The sequence below is a fragment of the Temnothorax longispinosus genome, chromosome 2 (assembly GCF_030848805.1).
Source record: "Temnothorax longispinosus isolate EJ_2023e chromosome 2, Tlon_JGU_v1, whole genome shotgun sequence".
In the NCBI taxonomy this organism is placed as follows: Eukaryota; Metazoa; Arthropoda; class Insecta; order Hymenoptera; family Formicidae; genus Temnothorax; species Temnothorax longispinosus.
Window position 1 is genome coordinate 20,232,827 of NC_092359.1, and position 23,667 is coordinate 20,256,493.

The window sequence follows — 23,667 nt, forward strand, 5'->3', positions numbered from 1 at the left end:
ATCTTTTCTCTTTTTCCCCACAACGTGAGAAGAAAAAGAGAAAAGGTGAGCCGTGCGAGGAGCTCATTGTCAGTTAAAAAAGAATAATAGGCCTACAAATAATCAATATGCTCGACTCTCGAGTCTTTTTAGGCGGGGGAGATGATCGAAGACATAATTAATCGAACGATCGATCGACCGCGAACGGGGAACAGAATAATTCAAGAACGCGTGCATGGATATTTCGCGAATCCCCATGATTTCCTCTCCCTCCTCGAAAAATCCTCGCGTATAAATACGCCGTTTCAAACGGTGGAAAAAAAAACGCTAAGGTGGAAAAAAGTAATAATCCTCATTCTCGCATCCCTCGCAGCCTCGCATCCACTTCGAGCTCGAGCGACGCGATTTGCTGATTGCTGCGCACCCTGCGCACCTTTTGCCGCGCCGCCGCCGGCGCCGGTAAAACGCGGAACCCCGAACCCCCGCGACGCGACCGCCAGCAGCACCTCCGACCTCCGACGAGGGCCCCGAGAACGCGCAGTCGGCGCAGTCGCGCGCCGTTCCTGTCGGGTGGGAGGTGTGAGGTGTGATCAGCTGCGTGCACCAGCACACGAGGAGAGGAGCGAGATGTTCGTCCTGCAGAGGTCTATATTGTGAGTACGCCACAGGGAAATTTTTTTACTCTCGACCCTCGGGATCGTCGTCGCCTCGGCGCGGCGGGTCTACGGCTCGTTAATACCGCGATCAATCTGCGGACGACACGGGGAGCAACGCGACGCGACGGGGGGAGGCGAACTCTCCGACCCTTCGACAGGGCGCAGGGAGGACACCGAGCCTTTTTCCCGGGGAAAAAGGGACCCGCGCCGTGTGCGAACCGTCTCGCGGGACGGGCCGCGATGCGGTGCTGAAAATAGGAACGCGCCCCGACGACGATCGATACCAGCTAGGCGAAGCTAGAATTGCCCGAAGTGGCGAAGCTGTTTGCCGTGCTTTCGTTCAGGTGTTTTTTTCTACCGCTCTGCCGATTGCCCATTTTCTCGTTCCCCTTTAGCGCTATCCTTGGCCTTCACCTGGTCTTCGCCCGTGGCCTTGACCGCCGTCAGAATCGGAGATCCGCTTCCGTGCGCGATTCGACGAGGTTCCCGGTGCGGTGCTTGTCGCGCTCCGAAAAGTAACACCCTCCACGTTCTTGTGGAAATTCACCGTACAGATGTAATCCATATCTCCGGGAATCTTCACCTTGAACTGGTTACCGAGGGATATTGACACGGTCGACTAAACAGTGGTGTCAGAACTGTCGGATAGGAAAAAGAGACTTTGCAGATAAATCTCGAGTTGTTTTAAAGTTTCTCCAGGTTCCTCCAAATTGGCTCGATCGCTAGCTTTGGCTGCGAATAAAAATAAAAATAACGCAGAGATTCTTATTACGATCCCTTTTTCGACATTGTCTCGGTTTCTCTGATTGTTTTTCTTTTTTTTTTTTATGTTTTTTCGTCGCTCGCTGTTATGACATCGAGAAAGCGTTAATATTTAGATGAGGTTCTTGTCTGTTACAACATCCCGCATTTTTTCGCTTTTTTTCCGCATTTTCTGAATTAAATTGAGCGCAGAGCAACGTTATTTCACATAATAATCGTCTTGTAGGTTCTATCGCGAAGTGGAAATTGACGGAAGTAACGGATCATGAATAATCTCGAGACTCAAAGTCAAGGCAAAAAAACGGCGGCTGTCCGGATACTGTACCGCTCCAGGGACGTGCGCGATGGACTCAGGCGCGGTGAACGAAGGAAAAAGATATCTGGTGCTCTAGATATCTGGCGATACTTTTTATTCCCGGATATTAGTCACGCGGCGCAAGAAATCGCAGGAAATCTCATTTTTAATAAGACGTCGAGGAGCCGAATCGATTCAGCAAAACTCTGTTTTCAACCTGAACGAAAGCAACGAATATGTATAAACGTTACACAAATACATTAGACAAATTGATTTTAGCAATATGGATGAGAGATATAAACACCCACAAAGTTTTACGAAATTTACACAATTATTTGATTGATCATTTAAATTTGTATCGCCTATCGTATATACTGTACGAAGTATTTCAAGCAAACAGTCGAACTTTACTGGAACGCGAATTTTGAAAGTAAACGCAAAAGATAGAAATACATTGTACAAATATAATATGTATACGTTACACGTTATACGAAGGATAGTCCAAGCGTATACACGAATTACGTTGATCACTTTCAACCTTAAGACAATGCTTAATTGTATCAATGCAAAAGTGGACGTATTATATCTTGTTTATCTTTTTATTAAAATACCGCGCTAGACTAATGCTATCACGATTAATTTCCTCGCTTAAAATCAACACCATGTACAAGTAGGAATGTAATTCTAGAATAATTCTTTTAAAGAGAAGACTCGTACGTGCGTCGAACCGTTTTCATTCTCATTGTCGTCGAATCTTTCCTCTCGCTGTCGTCAATCTATCGCGGTTAATTGTAAACACGCTCACTGTTAAATATTAAAGAATTAAATTTAAACCAATGAGTTAAATAACATTTTGTTATTTTTAACTACCACGTGTCAAAATTTATTTTTTTAACTCTATTGGTTTAGTTGAATTAACGATATACTGAGCAGTGGCGACCTATAAAAATGGTTAAAAATCACTCAAATTGTGTATAGTTTGACCCTACGAATTTAACAGTGCAATGTATTGTACCGTTGAAATTATCTGCGTGTGGTTTTGACATAATCGATAGCAGAAAAACGATAAGTGCAATTGCAACGCGTCTTACGTGTCTTTCTTACCTGGTCCTGTTCGCGGTAAAAGCAAACGTCTGATAAATGTTATCTACCGGCGTATCGCATCGCGCGCGTTGCCCGATCCAATTTACGATACCCGACGTGTGCTTCATCCGCGGCTCGTGAAATGCGCTTGATCGATTATTCGGGCAAGCTGTTCGAGTGTCTCTTCCTGGTACGACATTTTTGCGATCTATGCGCATATCCTCTCGCTTCGTAAGTGGTATAATATATAGTGCGAATCAAATATTAGACATAAAATCGACAAATCACCTGGTTTACGTAGCTAAATAATTGACGATAGGCGATCAGACACGAAAATCTCCTGTTACCTTAATTGCAGGCTTGTCAACTAAAATAGTAGTTATCAAATCACGTGCTTTATTCTGGTAAAGTTCAATGTCGGCAGGACGAATTTCCTTAGGACTTACAAGCGTTGCGAGTGCTCGTATAGCACGTCAAATAATCAATATAAAAAGTATCGCGGTCGATCGATCGGGGCTATAGAAAATGTCGGGATACGTAATAACAGCTCTCCACCTCAACACAAACTGTCGCAGAAACTTCGGTTACGTCATGTTTGAAGTCTCGTTGTTCTGCTTACATCACTGATGACTGACCTGTCGGCCGGATATTTATAAAATCCATCGAGCCGAGTGAGAAGAATTGCATAATTATGACACTGGGATTATTCCGTTCCGTATAGGTGTAAATCAATCTGATTTGTCATTTGTATTTTTTGTCGAAGTATAGCTAGGAAGCTTCCTTTTTAATTTATTCATCTACGCGACGACGCGCTCACACTCCTAGGCGTTATATCGCGAAGCGTGACATACAATGCCTGCCAAAAGTTCGAGACCACGTATAAAATTATAAATGTTTCAATGAAACATTACTTGAAAGTCCGATTCAAGCCTTACTCAATACTTTTCTCAATCTGAAATTATATTTAGTTAACGTAGCACTGTTTAATTTCAAGAATGTAGTACTACAGTCATAAAACCTTTTTCCCAAAATTGAGTTGTGGATTTTAGAAGAGTGAAAAAGAACTTGTAGCTAGATTATTTAAATGAGTAAAAAAAAGGCAATTAAATGTGAGAATGGCTGCTTTGATGAAAAAAATGTCTAATATTCTTATATTGTATATATAAAATATTTTTTATATAGACGCTTCAAACATTTTATATTATTATTCATTCTATAAGAAAAATAAAATAAAATAATAAAAGTATGTTAAATTATAATGTATAAATTTGATTTTATTCTACATAGTAATAGACACTTCCGATTAATAAACTTTTGGTCAGCGGTGTATAGTTTCGCTCGTTTAATGATGATGAGGAGAAACTGTAACGCGGTGAGGGTTGTTTCACGTGGGAGGGCTACGCGAGTTTCGCTGTGAACCTTTTAACATATATTTACCTACATCACCACGAATGACGATTTTTACTTACTCAACCGGAAATGGTATAATTGGCTATTTCTAACCAGGATGTGGTAAAACTAATAAGATATTACGAAAATAAAATACAGATCTTTGGATATTCTAGGATTCAACTAATTTTTCGAGTTTCGAGTACAGTGGCAGGTGGCCTGGCGGGATTTTCGGGAGCGAATTCAGCGTGACAGCCAACGTGTTAACAGGTCGGAACGGTTACTCGTTCACAATGACAACGACACGATGTGTGTCTCACAAAGGCACAGTTCCAATGCGCGTTCACTCCATATCCGATTGTAATGTAACCACGTTCGCAAATATATGGAAAAATGAATTTTTACAATCTTTTTAACGCCGACGAAAACACATAAATACATATCTAAAAGCGCAAACGTTTACTATATACGAGCTATTTAAATTTAGAACGGCGCGGCTCTGTTTCGTGAGAAAAAACGCTACGCGGAGAGGAGAGAGGAGCGGCCGCACTGGCGTTAAATGCAGCCTGCTAACGCGATTACCATATCCCGAAATTACGACTGACAGAAAAAGGCGTATGTACGCTCGCCACCTCGGCAAATTTCGCGCCTCGGTCATTTCTGCAAAATTGGCTTTATGCCACGAAAATAATAATAGCGTAGCCCGCTTTGGTTCTTCAAGCGGCGGGGAACCGTCATGTCGTCGAATAATATCGCGGGCATGAAACGCACGTGACCGCGCTTTGCTGCGTTTCAAGGCTTTAAAGCGCGACGGTTTTGTCATTTCTTATAGGAAGTAAATTTCCGAGGAAGCAAAGATATCATTTCACAGTGGGAATTGTTTCATTCCGCTTGATTTCGCATTCTGGGAACCGTTCACTTTAAAGAGAAGAAACCGGCGCCCGGCGCAGTTTACAACGTGCTCCACTTTGCAGCTTCATTGATTGTGCTTTATCTAATCCTACACACGATCTGATCGTACGGCGAGTTTAAAGGCTTGGCACTGATATTCTATGAATTCTTATCTAATCTATCTCATTCCACAGTTCAGTCGTACGTTCAATCGTCGTCGATTTTGTTATCGGCGAACAATGAAGAGAGAGAATTATCGTACGGGATTACGATTAAACGCGGCTCGAATCGCCACGTGTTTTGCATCTGATATCATTTCTAAACAAAATCGAGACTCGTCAAATCGTTGTCTTCGCGCTAATGAATGTTAATAAGAGGATACGTATGCGTGCCAACAAGGCATTATGTATCTTTTTATACTGAAATAACTTTGTTGTGTTTCTTCTGAATGTCAAACGGCCCATGAATTAAACATTCGCATGATATTTACCATATAACTCGTATAATATGAAATATTTTTATCGCCAACGAGACTGGCGAGACCACGCGTGCACAAGGCGTTTCGTGATAAGAACGACTTATCTGTCGTTTTTGATGACGCGACATTCCTTTGCCATTTCCTAAATTAAATTTACTCATCAAGCGGCATTTCGTCATTTGCTCATTGTCCTTTTACAAACATTCGAAAACACGACAAACGAAAATTCGTTGATCGTGTCTCTAAAAAAAGAAAATGTTTCTTTTTATTGGATTCCCACGCTTACAAAGTTACTTTTTTACTAAATGAGTCATCGAGTCGTTAACTGTGATAATTAGTCGACGGCTGTCTTGATGTCGCGCAGCAAGCATCAGCCGTAGTTTTTATTGACAATAAAATAAAACAATGATAAATGAAACCGAATACCACGAGTAAATAGAGAAGTGCTTTCGATCGGGCTGGATATTTGTCTAATTTTTTTTTTGTATAAATTAATATAAACTTTTCTACACCGCAAACTGCACGCCGATTATTTGTCGGTCTTGAAACACAGTCTCGTTGGAGTAGAAAATTAATATGATTAAATCGATGATTGATTTAACAACGATGCTAATGAGTCTTTAAATCACCGCAAAGAATTTACGCGGAAAAAAAGAAATGTCAAATCAAGTTTTATATATACTCGTATATACGCAACAATCTATAATCTTTCTTGAATGAAGTAATTTATATAGTTTAACCAAGAAAAAAAATTTTAATTCTTTATAAGAAGATTATAGATTGTTGTGTATATACGAGTATATAAGTTTTGATTTAACACTCCTTTTTTTCTGTGTATCGTGAAAAATATCACCATATATGTCATTTATCATTAAAATAAAATATTCTTATTGTACTTTTTTTTTTATTGCAAGGCATTAAGCACATTAATGCAATTTGACGAAGTCGCGAGATACAAATTCCACGGTTATTTTTAGATCGGCCAGCAGCAGAAATTGCGGAGGATCATGGACGCGGACGCTACCACCTTCGCATATCGGCGTAAAGGACGTTCAGCAAAGGGACATCCACGAGGTTTCGGGAGATGTGGTACCGATAAATATGGTAAAGGGTATCGGGCACCTCCGAGATCCTCGACTGAACAAGGTACCGTTGTCCCCCCCCTTGAATTTTCTTCGGTAGAGCGGACGCACGATCTCACAGCGTGAATATTCCCTGATAATAACAGGGCTTGGCGTTCACCCTGAAAGAAAGAATAGCCCTCGGCATACACGGGCTGCAGCCACCCCGATTTAAGACGCAAGAGGAACAGCTGGCTCTGTGCAAAGCCTCAGTAATGAAATACTCGGAGGATTTGAATCGATACTTGTATCTCGTGGAACTTCAGGTAAATATAGTATAGTACCTACTCGGCGCCTACTCGCCCTTGGAGAATCTGCCCTTAATTTCTTCGGAATAATTTCTAGGAGAGGAACGAAAGATTATTTTTTCGCTTGTTAAGCGAAAACATCGAACAGATGATGCCGATTGTCTATACACCTACCGTCGGTTTGGCCTGCCAAAAGTTTGGCGTGATATATCGTAGACCTCGCGGACTTTTCATTACTATATACGATAAGGGCCATATTTACGAGATCTTGAATAATTGGTTAGTATCAAAGGAGAGATATTATTGCCGTATCTGTAAAAAAGACGAGAGAGTTATGTTTGCAACCTGTCTTTTACCGTTCTTTTCACACGATTGATTAAAATGCAATCGCTATTCCAAGGGAAGAACAGTTTTTAAAAGACACTGTAGTGTTTTAAACGGAAAGTGCGCGTTTGGCGTTGGTTCGCTAAAAATAGAATTCCACGCATCACACGCATCGCACGTTTTCACGTTACAACAAGCGGAGCAAGAGAGAAAGATCAATGGCTTTATGTATAGTACAGCGTATTAATTTATTTTCAATATTCACCATAATTTCGTATTTTTAGGCCGGAACAAGCGGTGCGAGCTATCTGTGTAACGGATGGCGAGCGAATTTTAGGTCTCGGTGACCTCGGGGCATGCGGCATGGGTATCCCCGTTGGAAAACTGGCGCTTTATACAGCTCTGGCTGGTATCAAACCGCATCAATGTCTCCCGATCACTATTGATGTAGGCACTAATAACGAGCAGCTAAGAAACGATCCTCACTACATCGGTCTTAACAAGCCTAGGAGCCAAGGTGCTGAGTATGACGAATTAATCGACGAATTTATGGCTGCCTGCGTGCAAAAGTACGGACAAAACGTTCTTATTCAAGTAAGCTAACATACGCAACTATCGTGTGTACACTTTTAAATATGTATAATTTATTATGTCTTTGATTTAAATCTCGTGAAATTCTATGATTCGTACAACATGATAATATTACACGCTTTGTGTTTCAGTTCGAAGACTTCGGAAACCACAATGCTTTCCGTTTCTTAGATAAATATAGAGATAAGTACTGTACGTTCAACGATGACATACAAGGTACGGCGGCGGTTGCGGTGGCTGGAATCTTAGCGTCGCAAAGAATAACTAAGAAAAGAATGTCAGATAATAAGTTTGTCTTCCTCGGCGCCGGAGAGGTTTGTTTTTCGAAGTAGTGCAAAGATACTAAATATTTATGCGTTTGTTTTGAGATTGCAACACAACAATATTTATTCTACTTAATTATAGGCAGCTATTGGAATAGCCGATCTGTGTGTCAAAGCGATGGAAGCTGACGGTTCCACCCAGCAGCAGGCGCGCGATAGTATTTGGATGATGGACATTGACGGGCTACTCGTAAAGAATCGGCCCGAGGGTAATTTGGAAGGCCACAAAATCTGGTACGCGAAGGACCACAAAGTGATGAAGACGTTAATCGAAGTTGTGAAAGAAATCAAACCTACTGTCTTGATAGGTAAGCAGATTCCTTCAAAGAAAAACGATCTTGGGTACAGAAGTGAAATGTTCGCATAGGCGCTTCGGCGGCGGCAGGGGCATTTACTCCTGAAGTCTTAACGGAGATGGCAAAAAATAACGAGAGGCCGTTGATTTTCGCTTTAAGTAATCCAACCAGTAAAGCTGAATGTACGGCGCAGCAAGCGTATGATCATACCGACGTATGAATATATTACAATCTTAAATCGCATAAGGATAACGATGACTCTGCTTTTTGACATATTAAATTGATTCGTCAGACTAAACCCATCTGTGTTTTTAGGGCAGATGTGTATTCTCTTCGGGTTCGCCATTCGGTGAAGTGAAATATAAAGGAAAAACATATAAGCCTGGACAGGGTAATAACGCATACATCTTCCCCGGTATTGCTTTAGGCGTTATCGCGACCGGAGTGCATCACATCACCGAAGATTTGTTCCTGATCTCGGCACAAACTGTCGCCGATCACGTGAAAAATGAGGATCTCGAAAGGGGTAGTCTATACCCGCCGTTAAATAGTATTCGCGAGTGTTCTATCGACATCGCGATTAAAATAGCTAATTATGCTTATGCCAAAGGTTGGTGTTATAATTTCAGAATTGTGTGCAAAATACTAGCTAGTATTATTATCTATCATTATATCTGTAGGTGGTTTGGCAAGCGAATATCCGGAGCCGAAAGACAAGCTACAATTTATCATGAGTAAGATGTACGATGCCAACTATGACAGTCCACTGCCAAATCTGTACGAATGGCCGGGTGATTATGCCAAACCACGTATCTTGCCGGAAAAGTAAGTACGATGAACTCTGTGATTCTAGATCAATTCTCCTAACCACATAACGACATACGTCGCATCACTCGATAAAGTGAAATTTATCATTTTCATAAGCTATAGAATCGAAGAATTAGATAGTGATAGATAAATATCAAAATTAGTTGTAATAAGTAGTGTTGCAGCACTTTATAGACAGCATGAACGAGGTAGTTAGTAAGTCTGATTGCAACAAACAAGAATCTTTAGAAGATTTATTAAGAATCTCTTGTTTTGATATGCATTGCGCATCGCTTTTTTATTTTTTCTTTGCATTTTTCCACGATTATATTATGAAGCTTCATAAAATGCATGAAATTATTTTGCTGCTGATTTTTTATAAAATATTTAGGAATGTGTTATTTCGTAAAGTTTGCAAAAAAGCAATGATAAAATAAAATTGCTCGATTTTATGCTTATTCTCTTAATAGTGGCTTATTCTCTCAGAATGTTATGTTATGTTAATCGTTAATGTTACTGATAGACTATCAAAGCTTAGATATTTTATTTTATGATGTAACCACCCACTTCATATTCATATAATGTATCCATTTCCTTCACAGTGTTGTCCGTTTTTTATTTACTCGTTTCGGCAATAAAGTTTCGGTGGAAACCGCTGAAGTTTAATTAAAATCTTTTTCAGAGACACAATAGAAATTCGTCACGATTTAAAACATCTGTAGCAGATTTCCATCGGCCGGAATAGTTGGAGACTATCATTATTTTTAATGAAAAAATATCGATGTCTCTTCAACTTATAATGACTTATAATCAATGTCATTCACAGCATGTGCAAGCAGCAAAACGACTCATAAACAGTTTTAATCGTAAGAAAGATTGTTTCATCAGATAACTAACGCCATAGTGCTTTCATCACTGCAATGAATCGCTAACACAGTACATGGCGGCATGAATCGATTGTTGACAATGTTATTATTGCAATAAACTAACAATGTAATATTCTAATGTCCTCCTTTTATGTATCAATATTAAAGATAGCAATTATTACTGGAATACAGTTGAAAGTAACTAAAGAAACTTTATGCTGCATAGTAAAATTGTAAATCGCATTTTGTAAAAATACATTGTATTATTTTACACATTTTAAATGTTAGAAGAAAATGTATGTACGTCAGGATAATGTTATGTTCCAAATTATCCAAATAATAATTGAACTTTAGAATTAAATTTTTTCCGTTATAAACTCTGTTAAAAATGTAATTGGTCATAAGATATTTAATAATATGTTTAGGTTTCCCGACTTCTCATTTACGGACGATTCCAAGACAATATTCTAAATCCGTCTCCACTTCCTCTCCCGAAGTTATCACGATCACCTTAAAACAACCTGAGACGAATCAAAACTCCAATGAATTTTCCGAAACTCCAACGAAGACCGAAGCACACGCTTTCAGCTCGAAAATTTTTACTTTGCAATATTTTATATTTATATATAGATTTATGTTTTATAATTATTTTATTAATACTTTAAAACTTTATTAAAACTTTAAATAAATACGCTTAAATCAAAGAAAGTTGTCCAAAAATTAGAATTGCTTTCTTTGACATCTCAGCGACAGATTTAGTCCTAAATATTATTTAGAAAAAGCATATTTTTGAATTTTTAGTATTTTTATAAGTCTTATTACAACTTAGGAATAGAATGCATAGCATGAACAAGACTAGAACTAGAAATAAAAATTATAAATATAACTTTCACATTTGAACCATTTTGCAACATGTTTCTGAACATTTTACGAAGACTTTAAAATTATTTAATAAATTATATATTATTTATAAATTATCCCGAAATATTTGTCCTAAAGATGAAATATATACATAATAGATAAAACAAGGATATAATTTTACGATAAAAAAATAAATTTTTTTTTTTTTTAATAAAAAAGACTATATCTTGTGTTTATATTGCAACATTTGTTAGATTAATATCTGGCTCTAGAGATGTGTGTCATAAGCTTAGGGGAATGGCATGCTGCATAACGTACGCAATATTAACATCTTACGGACATGATAGAATATGCTTATATAATTATAACTGTTTGATGAGCAAAAAGATATCTGTAATTTAGTTTGAATATACATATACTAAACGTATTATTTGATAAACAATCTTGAACTTATACACATCAAAATTAAGTTTATCCAAGCGATTGAAAATACATCTCTTCCAAGGACGAATTATCTATTTGCATTTCTAATAAAAATAATTTTTATCTTCATATAATAATTTACAAGGGTATAGCTTTCATTTATACATCGCTTAGGTAAACTCGTAGAGCTACCGTTTTGTATAATTAATTGTGTTCTTCTCCCAACAGATTATGACGCGTTGGCGAGTCTAAACTCGAAACATGTGAGACGACCACTTTGACACAAACTTCTTAATTTAACTTCTTGCAGTCAGAAAATAAATTATTAGTGTGAATCACACAAATATTGTACTCTCTAGTATTAAGAAATTACAATTTGTCGATATTCTTATGCGTTTAAATGTGCTTGAATAAATGCGTACTTATTTATGTATTTGTATTTAACGCAATGACGTAGCGATGTTTGACACTTCGCAGAATCATATTTGAATAGTATACAACTATTCACTATTCACTAACTTCGACATGGATTGTCAAGTATTCCAGTATACATTACAGATTATTTATTTTTCTAAGATATTCACCTGAAATAATCGTAAAGTTATTTCTAATAGCGTGATACCACTCTGTATTATGTAGCATGCACAGTACGTGATCCATTTGTATTTCAAAGCCGTTAGTTAGTTAATGAATAGCTGCTTTTTCTTATAATTATTTGATACGCGATTCTTCATCAGAAACAAATCACTACCTCCTTCGTGAATATTTTCGAAGTAACAACTTACAGTTACAACTTAGTAAATGAAAAAATTCGCGAATAACATGACAAAATAATTTTGTTTTAATCTCGTTAGTCTTTGGCGATGGAGTGATCATGCAATGAACTAGAAGAACCGTTATGATACATCAAAACATTATAACACCAATATGTTTGTACTTTGTGATGCGCATTCTTATATTCTGTAAAAGACTGCTACAGATCTAATAAATCTTTGACAAAAGGCATCTATGTTATATGAAATAAGTATTTATCGATAATATTGATTACATTTTTTAATTACTGCCACAAAATAAGGAACTCAAATCTGTGCAATTTGTGTACAGATAAGTGTATCATGCTGCCATGGATAAACGTCTTGACAGTATTGTACATCGCAGAAAATAGATTCCATTAAATTGTGAATTGCTACTATACGAATTATAACGTTAAAAGACTATGAATAAATGTTAAATCCTGGTCGTTATTTCGTGTATTAGATATATATTTATCTTGTACCCCATTTTTCTATATATATTTTGTGATAAATACCAAGATAAAAGGGAAAGACTATAATATTAATACGAGATATAGGTTTCTTTAATATAATCAAAGCTTATGAACATAATTTATATATACACAAGTATAAAAATTATCTCATTCCTTAAATATTCCGTTTTGTGAATTGTCTTCCAATAAAGCATCGGTTGAAGAAATATCGTATTTTCTGTTTCAACCATGCCGATTCGTTCATCACTGCCACTCTTCACTAAATACAGTATCCAGCTTAGAAAGAGAAATTCTAGTACTTAAAATATATACTTTACTCATTCTTCCTTTTTCTTTAGTAATAATTTAGTAAATTCCTGTTCAATTAGTTCTACGTATCACTTTGGTGGCTACTGAATCAAATTTGTTTAGGCACTATCATCCGAGATATTTGGATCATAGTCTGGGTCGTCTTCGTCGTCATCTAAATCTAGATCATCCAGATTTTGGAACAGACTCTCATCTACTTTTACAGCATCGCCTAACGTGATTAAAATTACATAACATGTAATATCCAGTATCTTTCAACATAAAAGTCAGATTTAAAGTAATCAGGAAACAAAAAATATAAGTTACCGTCGTCTAAGAATTTAAGATCCGACTGATCCAACGTCTTGTCGGTCATAAATAATTCTCGGCCTGTTAACTTTTTGCCCTCGCGATCTGCCAATTCTCTCCGTTTTGTGTAGCCCATTTCTTCATCAAACTTCTCTTTCCAGCTTAGGAAAGATTCCACGGTTACGCGAGTTCCCTCGAATCGTTTCTACATACAAAAGCAAAAGGAATATTATTACAATTGCCATCTATGCAGATCTATCTGTAATATAAAAACCCTTACCCTTTCTGCCTCTTCTTCCTCTTTCTGCTTTTTCGCCGCAGTCTCTTCTCTCCTCAGTTTTATTCTGTCCCATTGTACATTGAGCCATTCTTGAGCTGCGCTGACCAACGTAAAGACCATTACCATTCCAAGATTCTCGCTCATCTGTTCCGCCAGATGTGCCTTCAATTTCTCGTCGTCGCCATCCTCGAGATTTTCCTGCTCCGAGATTGATATGACCAGCGGCTCATCCGGATATTTGGACGTATACGTAAATTCCAATCGACAGCCGAGACCATTGACAGTCTCTGGTTCATATTCCTCCGTCTTGATCGCTATGGCAAATGTGTAAAACGGCTCGGTCGCTAAAACTGTACAACATACACACACGTATTAGGGCCCGGGCAGAATGATTGACTTACAATTTTAGGACAATGTTTCATGCTTTGAGTCTGTCCTCAGTAACGCACAATATTGTCTTTTGCGTCAAGTTTTAAAGGAAATGTCAACGTTTGTAAGACTTGAGACACAAGTATTACTAAAGACGAAGATTTAAAGCATAAAAATATTGTCTTAAAATTGCAAACAGCCATTCTGCTCGGGCCCTAACTCGTGACAAACAGTAATTCATTATCGAAAGCTCAGTATTATCATTAGGCTACGCATCTCGTCCGCCTCGCTCCGACATGCATCGGTTACAGGTTGGATTCGCGATACGTACTCTCCAATTCCCCGCAATAAATCGACTCCAAGGCCTCGATCTCGTTGCGCTGCTCATCCTTGTAGTCCATGCTCGACGTGAATAATTACAATTTCTAATAGCTCGGCTTAAAATATACGATCTGCAACTTTTAACGAGCAACGAAGCATCATATCGAGAATCGTGGGGGCCGCGTGCGACGACAACGCGTCACCGTCACCGATGGTCGATATTGCAGAAACCCTACCCTGCCTACGTTACTCCTACCGCCTACGTAGTACGCGTAAATTGGCGGCGCCAACGTCGCTGGATATATCGATACAAATGCTTGCGATTCTCGAAGCCAGTAACTTGAATATTTTCGCGGCGAACCGGCGTGGCGGCGGGACTTCATTGCGAATTGGTCCGCGACCGATTAGCGTAAAGCTCGTGGCACCTTTATCAGCCTCTGGAAGACCGTCTCTGGGCCGAGAAATACACGCACGTGATGTGCGTATACGCACGTTTCTGGATGCGGATAAACAGATGTAAGAGTAATAATCGTGTTGATGTACTTGATTGGGGTGTGTGAAGAACTGCACAACGAGGAGGATTAACTTGTTGATTATCGTGGAGAGAGAGAGAGAGAGAGAGGATAAAAGGGTCTAATGGCCGCTTACCTTGTAATCTGATATTCCCCCCGATGTATCTCTTTCTTGTCGGGCCACCGTGTAGTTTTTCGCACAACGTCCGTGTCCATGTGAATTGTTGATGTGTAAAATGCCATGGATCTTGCCTCGTTTATTAAATGCTGGATATATTTCCATTAGGTTGATTTATACTGTATCCGCGATGCTCACCACGCACGATGTTCGGCTGTATAACGTGAAGAATAATATGTAAACGACGTTTCTCGAAGATCTAGAGCGATGAAGATATGCGTTGGTCAAGTTAGACGCTTAAAGGATTTTATTACTATTGACAGTGAAGATATATTGAAAACTGGTTTTCATAAAGCATTAGCACCAACGTATGTATTAGTAGTTAATCAAACAGAATGGCAAAAAAGACAAAAGACAGGAAAAATGCACGGGCAAAAAGTAATGACAAGTTAGAAGCGTTGAAAGACCTTCCTAAGTGTATGGTTGTGTTGCATAACATTGCTGTAGATAAAGATCTAGTTCAACGTTACCAATTGCGTTTCTCTGAAAAGAAAAAAGAAGAGTTAGAACATTCGTCACCATGTATTAATACACCTAAAAATTCTAATTGGATGTTAAAGGATAATGTGCGGGAAGATAATACAGCGGATGAAACTACTCGTATAACAAGAAGTTGTTTGAAAAAATTTACTGAAAAGAAAAACGAAGAATGTACAAATCTTAAACTTTTAAACGACGTGTCGTACAATCGGTGTCCTAAAGTAATTCAACCGGGATTTGTAGCACAAAAGCAGCAATTAAAACGTGATACTAGTATTAAGTCACTTTCGAATAAAAGTTATGACCAAATATCTAGCGTATCTTCGAACACGTATTGCAGTCTCACACAAGAGAAGATTGTGCCAGTAAATAATAAAAGCCGTCGTAATAAGAAAAAATCAACAAAAGGGAAGAAAGATAGATCTGAAAGAAAATACGTCGATAAATCAGGTAACATATGATGAACTTATTTACGTTGTATTATGTATTGCGATGTGTAAAATTTTATCTATTTTTTTTAATATAAAGTAGGTACTAGTTTGGAATCGGTTAACTTCGACTCTGATGGTGATACTTATTTGGATGCAAAAACTTTAACTGTTACTGATTATAATAGCAAGATGCAAGAGATATCCAATGAAGCTCATCCGGTGGAAGCTCCACAGAAGTCGAATACAGAATGTTACTCCATCAAAAAGCATAATAATGATACCTTATATAAAGCTGCTATTGCTGGTGGAGCAGTTTGCAAAGTAAAACTGGAACACTTTCCTTTGAACATTGGAAAGAATAAAAGCGTTAAAGGTATAATATTAATCTGCTATTAATTTTACGTTTGATAATGTTTTAGAAGCAAAATACATCTCTAAAAATTTAGTTTAAGAAATCTATTAAAAGGGCACTTTATCTTTTTAGATGTATTCCCAAATACAAATAATACGGAAGACGTAGAAAATAAATTTTCTGGAACATCTGAAGACGTTAAGACAAATTTTAAATCTAAAAACGCGAATCTTTCTGACAATGTTTTGACCACATATAATAACATAAATGGAAGCCAAGATCAAAAAGAAATCTATGCGAGAACGAAATCGAGCGATACATCTCTGACTACAGATAGTACTATGCAGGTAACAGGTGTTTCAGAAGCATTTGTTTCCAAACCCATCTGTTCAACAGCGCCCGAGACTAATGGTACTACGGTACTGTCTGAGTTTCTTACAACATGTAATAAAAAACAATGTGCAAATAAGACAAATAATAACAAAAAGAAACTACCAAAAATAACTGGAAATCATATTTTACCAAAAGGTACTGTAAAAATTATGAAAGTAAACATGAGTGATAAGAGCTTACAGAATAGTTTTTCTAAACAAGTTTTTCTAGAACAAGATAGATATAATACTAATAGCAATTTGAAGCAAGTTTCTTGCGTTGATAATGATAACACACTTGGATCCACAAACATTCTCAGAAAAAAAGAACATTATACATCTGAAATAAATAGATCAATGGATATGTTAGACATGTCAGAGTCTACATCAGCTCTTAATAGCATTAATTTAAGAAATGAAAATATAGATAATAAGAAACTACACGGTACAAAAATAGATCATAAAAATGATTCTTTGATAGAATTAAGAAATAACAATCATAATAATGTAAATGCTAATGATACTGATAGTAAAACAACTTATGAAGATTATACTTTGAATCACCAAGAACAATCAAATAAATTAGATGATGAACATGAAAGTAATATATTACAAGGTGATAAAAAATGTAACAAAAATTTTGATAAAAGCATTTTAAACAAGAACACTTCAAATCTTATGGATGTAGATGAAAGCTTTAATGTCAACGGATCATTAATACTTGTCAACAAAGAGAAACTTATAAGACAAAATCGAAAGCGTAAAGCAGAAGATACTATACATATGAACTTGATCTCAAAAAGGAGATTAAATAGAACGACTTGGCAGCAGAATAATGCAGCATGTGCTAAATCATTAAGTCAAGAATTTAATGAATTTTCAAATAGCGATACAACGGTAACATTAGAATCAAATATAGTCGAAGAAAATAATTCCAAAGAGCAAAAAACAGAGCAAGACTTACGTGAACGTTTGAATAAAAAAAGATCAAAACCATCTCCCAAACTATCTACATCTGAAGATAAGTTAAATAATAAAAATAATGTAGAGTCTAAGCAAATAGATTTAAACAATGAAAATGATATAAGTGCTTCAACAAGTACAATGAAAAACAAGAAATTTTGCAGAAGACTCTTTTTCGATGAAGAACCAGTTTCTAGTAAAACTTTGGATAAAGAGAAAGATATTCAAACGGATCTAGTTTGCAGCAATCACATGGATTGTCCTAGCTCACCGAAAGAAACGCAACATATAAATCAAATAGATAAAAGTATTTATGAAGATACTAATATACGAAAGAAATATACAACTGGCGGAAATAAAGATAAAGATGATGATGATGATGATGATGATAATGATGATGATGATGATGATGATGATGATGACGATTGCATTTCTCTGTTTGCAGAATCATTTGATACAAATCTGTAAGTATAAATTGGAAACAAATTTGACGGAATTTAATATTATATTATTAATATTTTGTAACTTTCTAAAAGGTTAATAATTTTTTTAATGGACATATTTTGCAATTTAATAATATCTATTGTATGTAAGTTACAATATTCTTAATAATTAGAAATTTATTTGTTCTTACAGCTCTGAAAATGCAATTTTAAGTGAACAAAGCAAACCAAGGAGATCTTTATATTCTAATGTACCACAAGTGATGTCATTTTTAAATGAACAAAACAAACCAAGCAAATCTTTACATTCTGCTGTACCACGTGTAACGTCTACATTTTTAAATGAACAAAACAAACCAAGCAAATCTTTACATTCTGATGTACCACGTGCAACGTCTACATTTTTAAGTGAACAAAACGAACCAAGCAAATCTTTACATTCTGATGTACCATATATAATGACTACTAGCAGTTTTAATAAGTATATAAAACAGAACGCAACAGAATTTAACAAAGAATATGAAAAATTTGAAGAAGATGATACAGAAGAATGGAATAAAACTGATGAGACAAAAAGGGAATTTAACAATCAATTGAGACGGACTACAGATTGTGTACCTGAAATTAAAACTGTATCAAAAATACCACCACTTATCCAAAATATAGAAATGGTAAAATCTCAATGGGTGAGAAAAAATATTAAGAACAAAATTCCTAGCCTTGTCAATGGATATTGTTATACGCTATTGAAGAGAGGTATCTGTTACAACCAAGGATACTGTAGATACATGCACGACGTAAGTACACTTATTTTATACTCTATTATTTTACTTTCTTGTACATGGAGAGGTAAAAGCCATAGTGTGTAAGTTAAATTTTTTAAAATATTGACTTGTGTGCATAGATGCAACCTATACAATATATAAATATTTGAAAAAATTTGACTTACACCACTATGGCTTTTACCCCTGCATATAACCATTTGTATACTAACTTGATCTCATTTTTAGTTGCAGGAACTCGTTAATGGAATTTACTCGGAAGATTCTGGAGCGATACTAGATACGATGAAAGAGACATTAGAGTCTGGCTATAGTTTTTTGTGCAGAATGATATATTCTAAGTCATTACAGAAATTAACTATTGACCAAATTTTGACTATGTACCGAATGTTTCATACGGGGGAATTATTAACGCTATCTACAAAGAATTACATCACAAATAATACTATTACAGAGTTATTGAATAGACAAATGTCTTTAAAAACAATCGTGGATCGTTTGGTGGACTACATTACGCCGATTACAAATTCAAACAATCTTACAAACATATTAAGATGTATTGAAAAAAACATCAAACCGAATGAATATTGGAATACTGTGAGAACTTTAATTTTGAAAGTGTCACCGGACATAATACCACAACATATTATCCAGAAGATATTGGTTGAATGCATGTTGAATGAAAAATTCACTGATATTCAAGATGTTAATGATAACTTGATAAGAAAAGTTCGTTTATCAACATTGGACAAAAACGTGATAGAACACTTTAAAAGCTTAGTGGCTGGTAAAACTGCAAACAATTCTCATCCTCCTGCGGTAGTAGTTCAGAATTTTAGAGAAAGCTTATCGGAACCTATTGCTTCTCAATCTTCTCATCCCCCTGCGGTATTGGTTCAGAATTTTGGAGAAAGGTTATCGGAAACTATTGCTTCTCAATCTTCTCATCCTCCTGCGGTATTGGTTCAAAATTTTGGAGAAAGGTTATCGGAAACTATTGCTTCTCCCGATGGAAATGGATCACAGATAGAATCTCCGAAACGCAGTAGTACTTTTATAGATAAAAGTACAAATGAAAATGAGGACCATATAGCCAAAGTGAACGGGGAAAGTTATACACTGCGACTTATCGGTAATTATTCATTTTATTGTTGGCTATGAAAGAATATGTGTATGTGCGCGCGCGCATGCATACACATATCTTTTCTATAACAAATCCTTCAAACATACAACTATTTTATATATGTACATGGAAAAAATGATGTATTGACAGCATTAGCTAACAACAGTGATTGAATTAACAAAATTATTTTTAATGAGTCCAATGCTGGTGGTAGTACATCGTTTTTTTCTGTGTGTGTGTGTGTGTGTGTGTGTGCGTGCGTGCGTGTGTGTGTGTGTGTGTGTGTGTGTGTGTGTGTGTGTGTGTGTGTGTGTGTGTGTGTGTATATATTTACTTATTTGTCTATTTTTTGTAGATGATTTATCCGAAGCACGATCTGCTTATAGAGATCATAAACATCTTTGGAAATTTTATGTGGATTTAGAGAGATTTAAGAAGGGACTTCTACATCAAGATTATGATTATGTTATTAATATCTTAAAAAATTATTCAGAAATGCAAGATGAAACTACGTTATTTGTTCGCTCTTGTTGTAGTATACTTCGAACAGAGGTAAAACGTTCAGAGTACCACTTAGCAAACATCATACGTCGTACAGGTAACAAATATTTTAAATAACGCACGAAATACCTGAGATATTAAATAATATAGGTTGTATTATACTATAACATATACTATACACTGTACTATATAGTACATACTTACTTTATTGAAATGCTTTTATTTCTCCTCATTGTTCATATTTCATATTGTTGATCAAGTAGTTTATAATGTGATGACGACCAACTTGTACATCTACAAACTTATTACTATGCATATATAGAAATACAACTTATATACACTGTAAAAAATTTAATGTTCCAGAAAGTCCACTCTAAATTTTGTGTTAAAATAACTCATTTATCGTGTTAATTTTTACATTTAGAAATGTTATATCGACTAAAAAATGTCGATATAACATTTCTAAATGTAAAAAATAACACGATGAATGAGTTATTTTAACACAAAATTTAGAGTGGACTTTCTGGGACATTAAATTTTTTACTGTGTATAAACTAATGCATGTAATATATATTATTTTGTAGATTTTAAGTATCAAGAGTTATATATGACAAAAGATATAATTTTATACTAACAGTTACAATATTTTTGGCATAATGATATTCTAAAATATATTTTTCATTTAATGTTATGAAAAAATATTCTTTATTGATTGAATAACTTACGGTGTATGTATCAGATATATTTTATGTATCACATGTTGTATAACGTATTATAATGAAATAAATAAAATATTAATGAATTTTAGGCTACAAATTTTATTTACAATTTTACCTAATTCGTATATTATTTGGACTTTTCAGTCCAAATGGGTACCTTCAACATTCTGGGTAAAATATTATTTGAAATAGGATTAGACATTTTGACCAATTTAGTGGACAAGGAGGCCTGGGGGCTTGCATTATGGTTGATTCAATCACTTCATATGTATAATTTACCATACAATGCCGAGTATTTCTTGCTAACAGCTGAAATTTACTTAGCTAACAAAGAGGTCATAAAAGCATATGATTTACTTAAATGTGAGTTTACTTTGCAAAGATCGATTGTTCTTTCAGAAATTTTAATATACATATAAATAATAATAAGTGGAAAATATTGGCAATAAACATAAAAAAAATATCCACAAATACTCTTAATATAAAATTATTTGACATTAAATATAATTGATTTTTAACGAATTAATGTTAATTCGTTGTCAATTTATATATATATATATATATATATATATATATATATATATATGTATGTATATATATAAATTGACATACGAAATATATTTTAAGTCATTTTTTTTTTTATCGTTATTTCTCATATTAATACATTATTTACCTGTATTAATTTTTTCAGACCAAAATATTATATGTACTAGTCGCGATAAGTGGTATGTTAAAAGTACCATTAGCGATGAGCGTGTACGGAACAAAATAATGCACATCTTATTGGATTCATTTTGTAATGAATTTATTGAACATGCCGTCTTTATTTTCCAATTTTTACTTAAAGATCAATACAGTCAGTATTACCCAATAGGTAAAGTAGAATTTTATATGCACATATTCTCGCGATTTATTATCATATTTATACCGTAAATTAATTATAATTATATTATGTTCTTAATAACGTTCATAGCAATAAAATTTATCCTTTACCTTTTTAGATTTATCTTGTTACGTGGAGAAATTAATAATATTATCTTTGTCAAAAAAAGACACGAATTTAATCATAGAGATGGCTAACTTAATACTTAAATATACTTTTGCGTTAAGTACAACAACGTGTCGTGCGCTAATCGCAACGTTAACTCACCTGGACGAAGGTCTAGCCAGACAGATATATAATTACGCAGAAGGCATAGGTGTCTACCCAACAATGAAGGTAAATATGTATTTAACTTTATTTACACATTAATATAATCAAAATAGAATATAACTCTAATCAACTTATGAACGATGTTTTCCTCTGATATATTTAATATATTTTTGTATATACTTTTTTCTTAACACTTGTAATTCTTAAATTACTTAATACGAATATATTTATTATACATTCGCAATATAGTTGTGGCCAGTAACATACATCATTATAAATAATGATTTGACAGAAGAAGAAATATATCTTATATTTCTGCAATTGTTAAAAAATCTTATGATAAATTTTGGACATGCGATTGAGTTTGCTAAACCTCAAAGTATCAAAGTATACCTTATCCTGGAGGTAAGCACATTTTTTTTTATAAATAAGATTCTTACAAATTATGTTTAAAACATTTTACATATCTGGCATACTAATCAATACGACTAACAATATCCTTTCTATTTTATAATTATTTATAATATATTTCAATCACACATTTTATGTTTTTAATTTACAGATAAAATATACTGAGCAGTTGTATTGCGCGGAATTGCAGAACTATTACAATAATAAAGCTATTACGAACTTAAGGACATTAATCAGAAACGTTTTGAAAACTCGATTTGATCCACCTTTAGTATTAATGTCTAGCAGGAAAGGTAGAATATATAAATTACAAAGCAAAAGTATCATAAATTATTTAAAAACCGAACATTGTAATTAATATCATACTTCTTATTCTCGAGCAGTAGTGCATTACGAGATCAAGTAACACAACATTAATACCTACTTATTAATATCAACTAATATTAATTGTTTCAATGTTAAAAAAGAGAAAGAGAGAAAGTATCGAAAAATGAGATACTCTATCCTCTTAAAATCTAACATCCTCATAGTGACAAAAAAAATTTATAATGCCAAGTATATATATTTACGCTATATACACATACTATGATTAGTTTGATTAAAAGCTCAACAATGGTTTAATCAGGCTTTAACAGAAAACTTTAGACCAGACTTCAGACTTTAATAAAAATAGTAATGAAAATCGTGCGCGCAAAATGTTTAGAAAATATATTTACGATTTCCATAGATTTTATTTACAATTTTTTATTTCTGTATTATGTGACATGACATTTAAAATGTGTTGTAAAGAGAAGCACTAAAGATTTGTTTATTAATTTTTATTTTTTTTATATTACAGACATTTATATTTTTGTGACTTTATCAATCGTTTTATCATGTAGCATACAAATATGTTATACCATCACAATTGTCAATTTTATATATAAATTTTTATCACACGATTATCTATTTACCTTGTATGTATAAAATTATACGTAATAAACAAATATATAAAAAAGTAAATTTAAAAAATTCTGTACAC

At 35.0% G+C, this 23,667-nt stretch overlaps 3 protein-coding genes across 7 annotated transcripts; 2 read left to right on the plus strand and 1 right to left on the minus strand.

The window, feature by feature from the left end:
* Positions 1-478: 478 nt before the first annotated feature.
* LOC139808596 (NADP-dependent malic enzyme) lies at positions 479-12,181 on the plus strand. Of its 4 annotated transcripts, XM_071770747.1 has the most exons (12): positions 494-632; positions 1,624-1,930; positions 6,511-6,679; positions 6,762-6,920; positions 7,000-7,181; positions 7,511-7,820; positions 7,949-8,131; positions 8,223-8,448; positions 8,508-8,650; positions 8,752-9,046; positions 9,117-9,261; positions 9,926-12,181. In XM_071770747.1, exons 3-12 carry the CDS (start codon positions 6,635-6,637, stop codon positions 9,963-9,965), a joined length of 1,728 nt encoding a protein of 575 aa, XP_071626848.1. In that variant the 5' UTR covers positions 494-632; positions 1,624-1,930; positions 6,511-6,634; the 3' UTR covers positions 9,966-12,181. The 4 variants fall into 4 exon arrangements, with proteins under 4 accessions (XP_071626846.1, XP_071626847.1, XP_071626848.1 ...); XM_071770745.1 differs by lacking the exon at positions 1,624-1,930 and having other exon boundaries at positions 479-632; XM_071770746.1 differs by lacking the exon at positions 1,624-1,930 and having other exon boundaries at positions 479-632; positions 11,622-12,181.
* Positions 12,182-12,732: 551 nt separating this feature from the next.
* Positions 12,733-14,432, minus strand: LOC139808598 (RWD domain-containing protein 1). 2 transcript variants are annotated; one of them, XM_071770755.1, is made up of 4 exons: positions 14,238-14,432; positions 13,538-13,851; positions 13,276-13,462; positions 12,733-13,180 (listed from the first exon to the last, which is right to left on the minus strand). In XM_071770755.1, exons 1-4 carry the CDS (start codon positions 14,305-14,307, stop codon positions 13,068-13,070), a joined length of 684 nt encoding a protein of 227 aa, XP_071626856.1. In that variant the 5' UTR covers positions 14,308-14,432; the 3' UTR covers positions 12,733-13,067. The 2 variants fall into 2 exon arrangements, with proteins under 2 accessions (XP_071626856.1, XP_071626855.1); XM_071770754.1 differs by having other exon boundaries at positions 13,538-13,887.
* A 79-nt stretch (positions 14,433-14,511) lies between these two features.
* LOC139808594 (uncharacterized) lies at positions 14,512-23,649 on the plus strand. Its single transcript, XM_071770736.1, has 12 exons — positions 14,512-14,743; positions 15,026-15,847; positions 15,926-16,201; positions 16,313-17,978; positions 18,151-18,754; positions 18,968-19,871; positions 20,218-20,460; positions 21,227-21,445; positions 21,774-21,956; positions 22,084-22,301; positions 22,485-22,640; positions 22,798-23,649. Exons 2-12 carry the CDS (start codon positions 15,253-15,255, stop codon positions 23,002-23,004), a joined length of 5,271 nt encoding a protein of 1,756 aa, XP_071626837.1. The 5' UTR covers positions 14,512-14,743; positions 15,026-15,252; the 3' UTR covers positions 23,005-23,649.
* The last annotated feature ends 18 nt before the right edge of the window (positions 23,650-23,667 follow it).

Coding starts and splice junctions, on each gene's coding strand:
- LOC139808596 (XM_071770748.1), top strand. CDS start 2,918: ATGCGCTTGATCGATTATTCGGGCAAGCTGTTCGAGTGTCTCTTCCTG. Junction 6,921..6,999: donor TGTATCTCGTGGAACTTCAG/GTAAATATAGTA, acceptor AATAATTTCTAG/GAGAGGAACGAAAGATTATT. Junction 8,651..8,751: donor AAGCGTATGATCATACCGAC/GTATGAATATAT, acceptor CTGTGTTTTTAG/GGCAGATGTGTATTCTCTTC.
- LOC139808598 (XM_071770754.1), bottom strand. CDS start 14,307: ATGGACTACAAGGATGAGCAGCGCAACGAGATCGAGGCCTTGGAGTCG. Junction 13,463..13,537: donor AGGAAGAAGAGGCAGAAAGG/GTAAGGGTTTTT, acceptor TTTTGTATGTAG/AAACGATTCGAGGGAACTCG. Junction 13,181..13,275: donor TCTTAAATTCTTAGACGACG/GTAACTTATATT, acceptor TAATCACGTTAG/GCGATGCTGTAAAAGTAGAT.
- LOC139808594 (XM_071770736.1), top strand. CDS start 15,253: ATGGCAAAAAAGACAAAAGACAGGAAAAATGCACGGGCAAAAAGTAAT. Junction 19,872..20,217: donor TTATACACTGCGACTTATCG/GTAATTATTCAT, acceptor TATTTTTTGTAG/ATGATTTATCCGAAGCACGA. Junction 20,461..21,226: donor AAACATCATACGTCGTACAG/GTAACAAATATT, acceptor TGGACTTTTCAG/TCCAAATGGGTACCTTCAAC.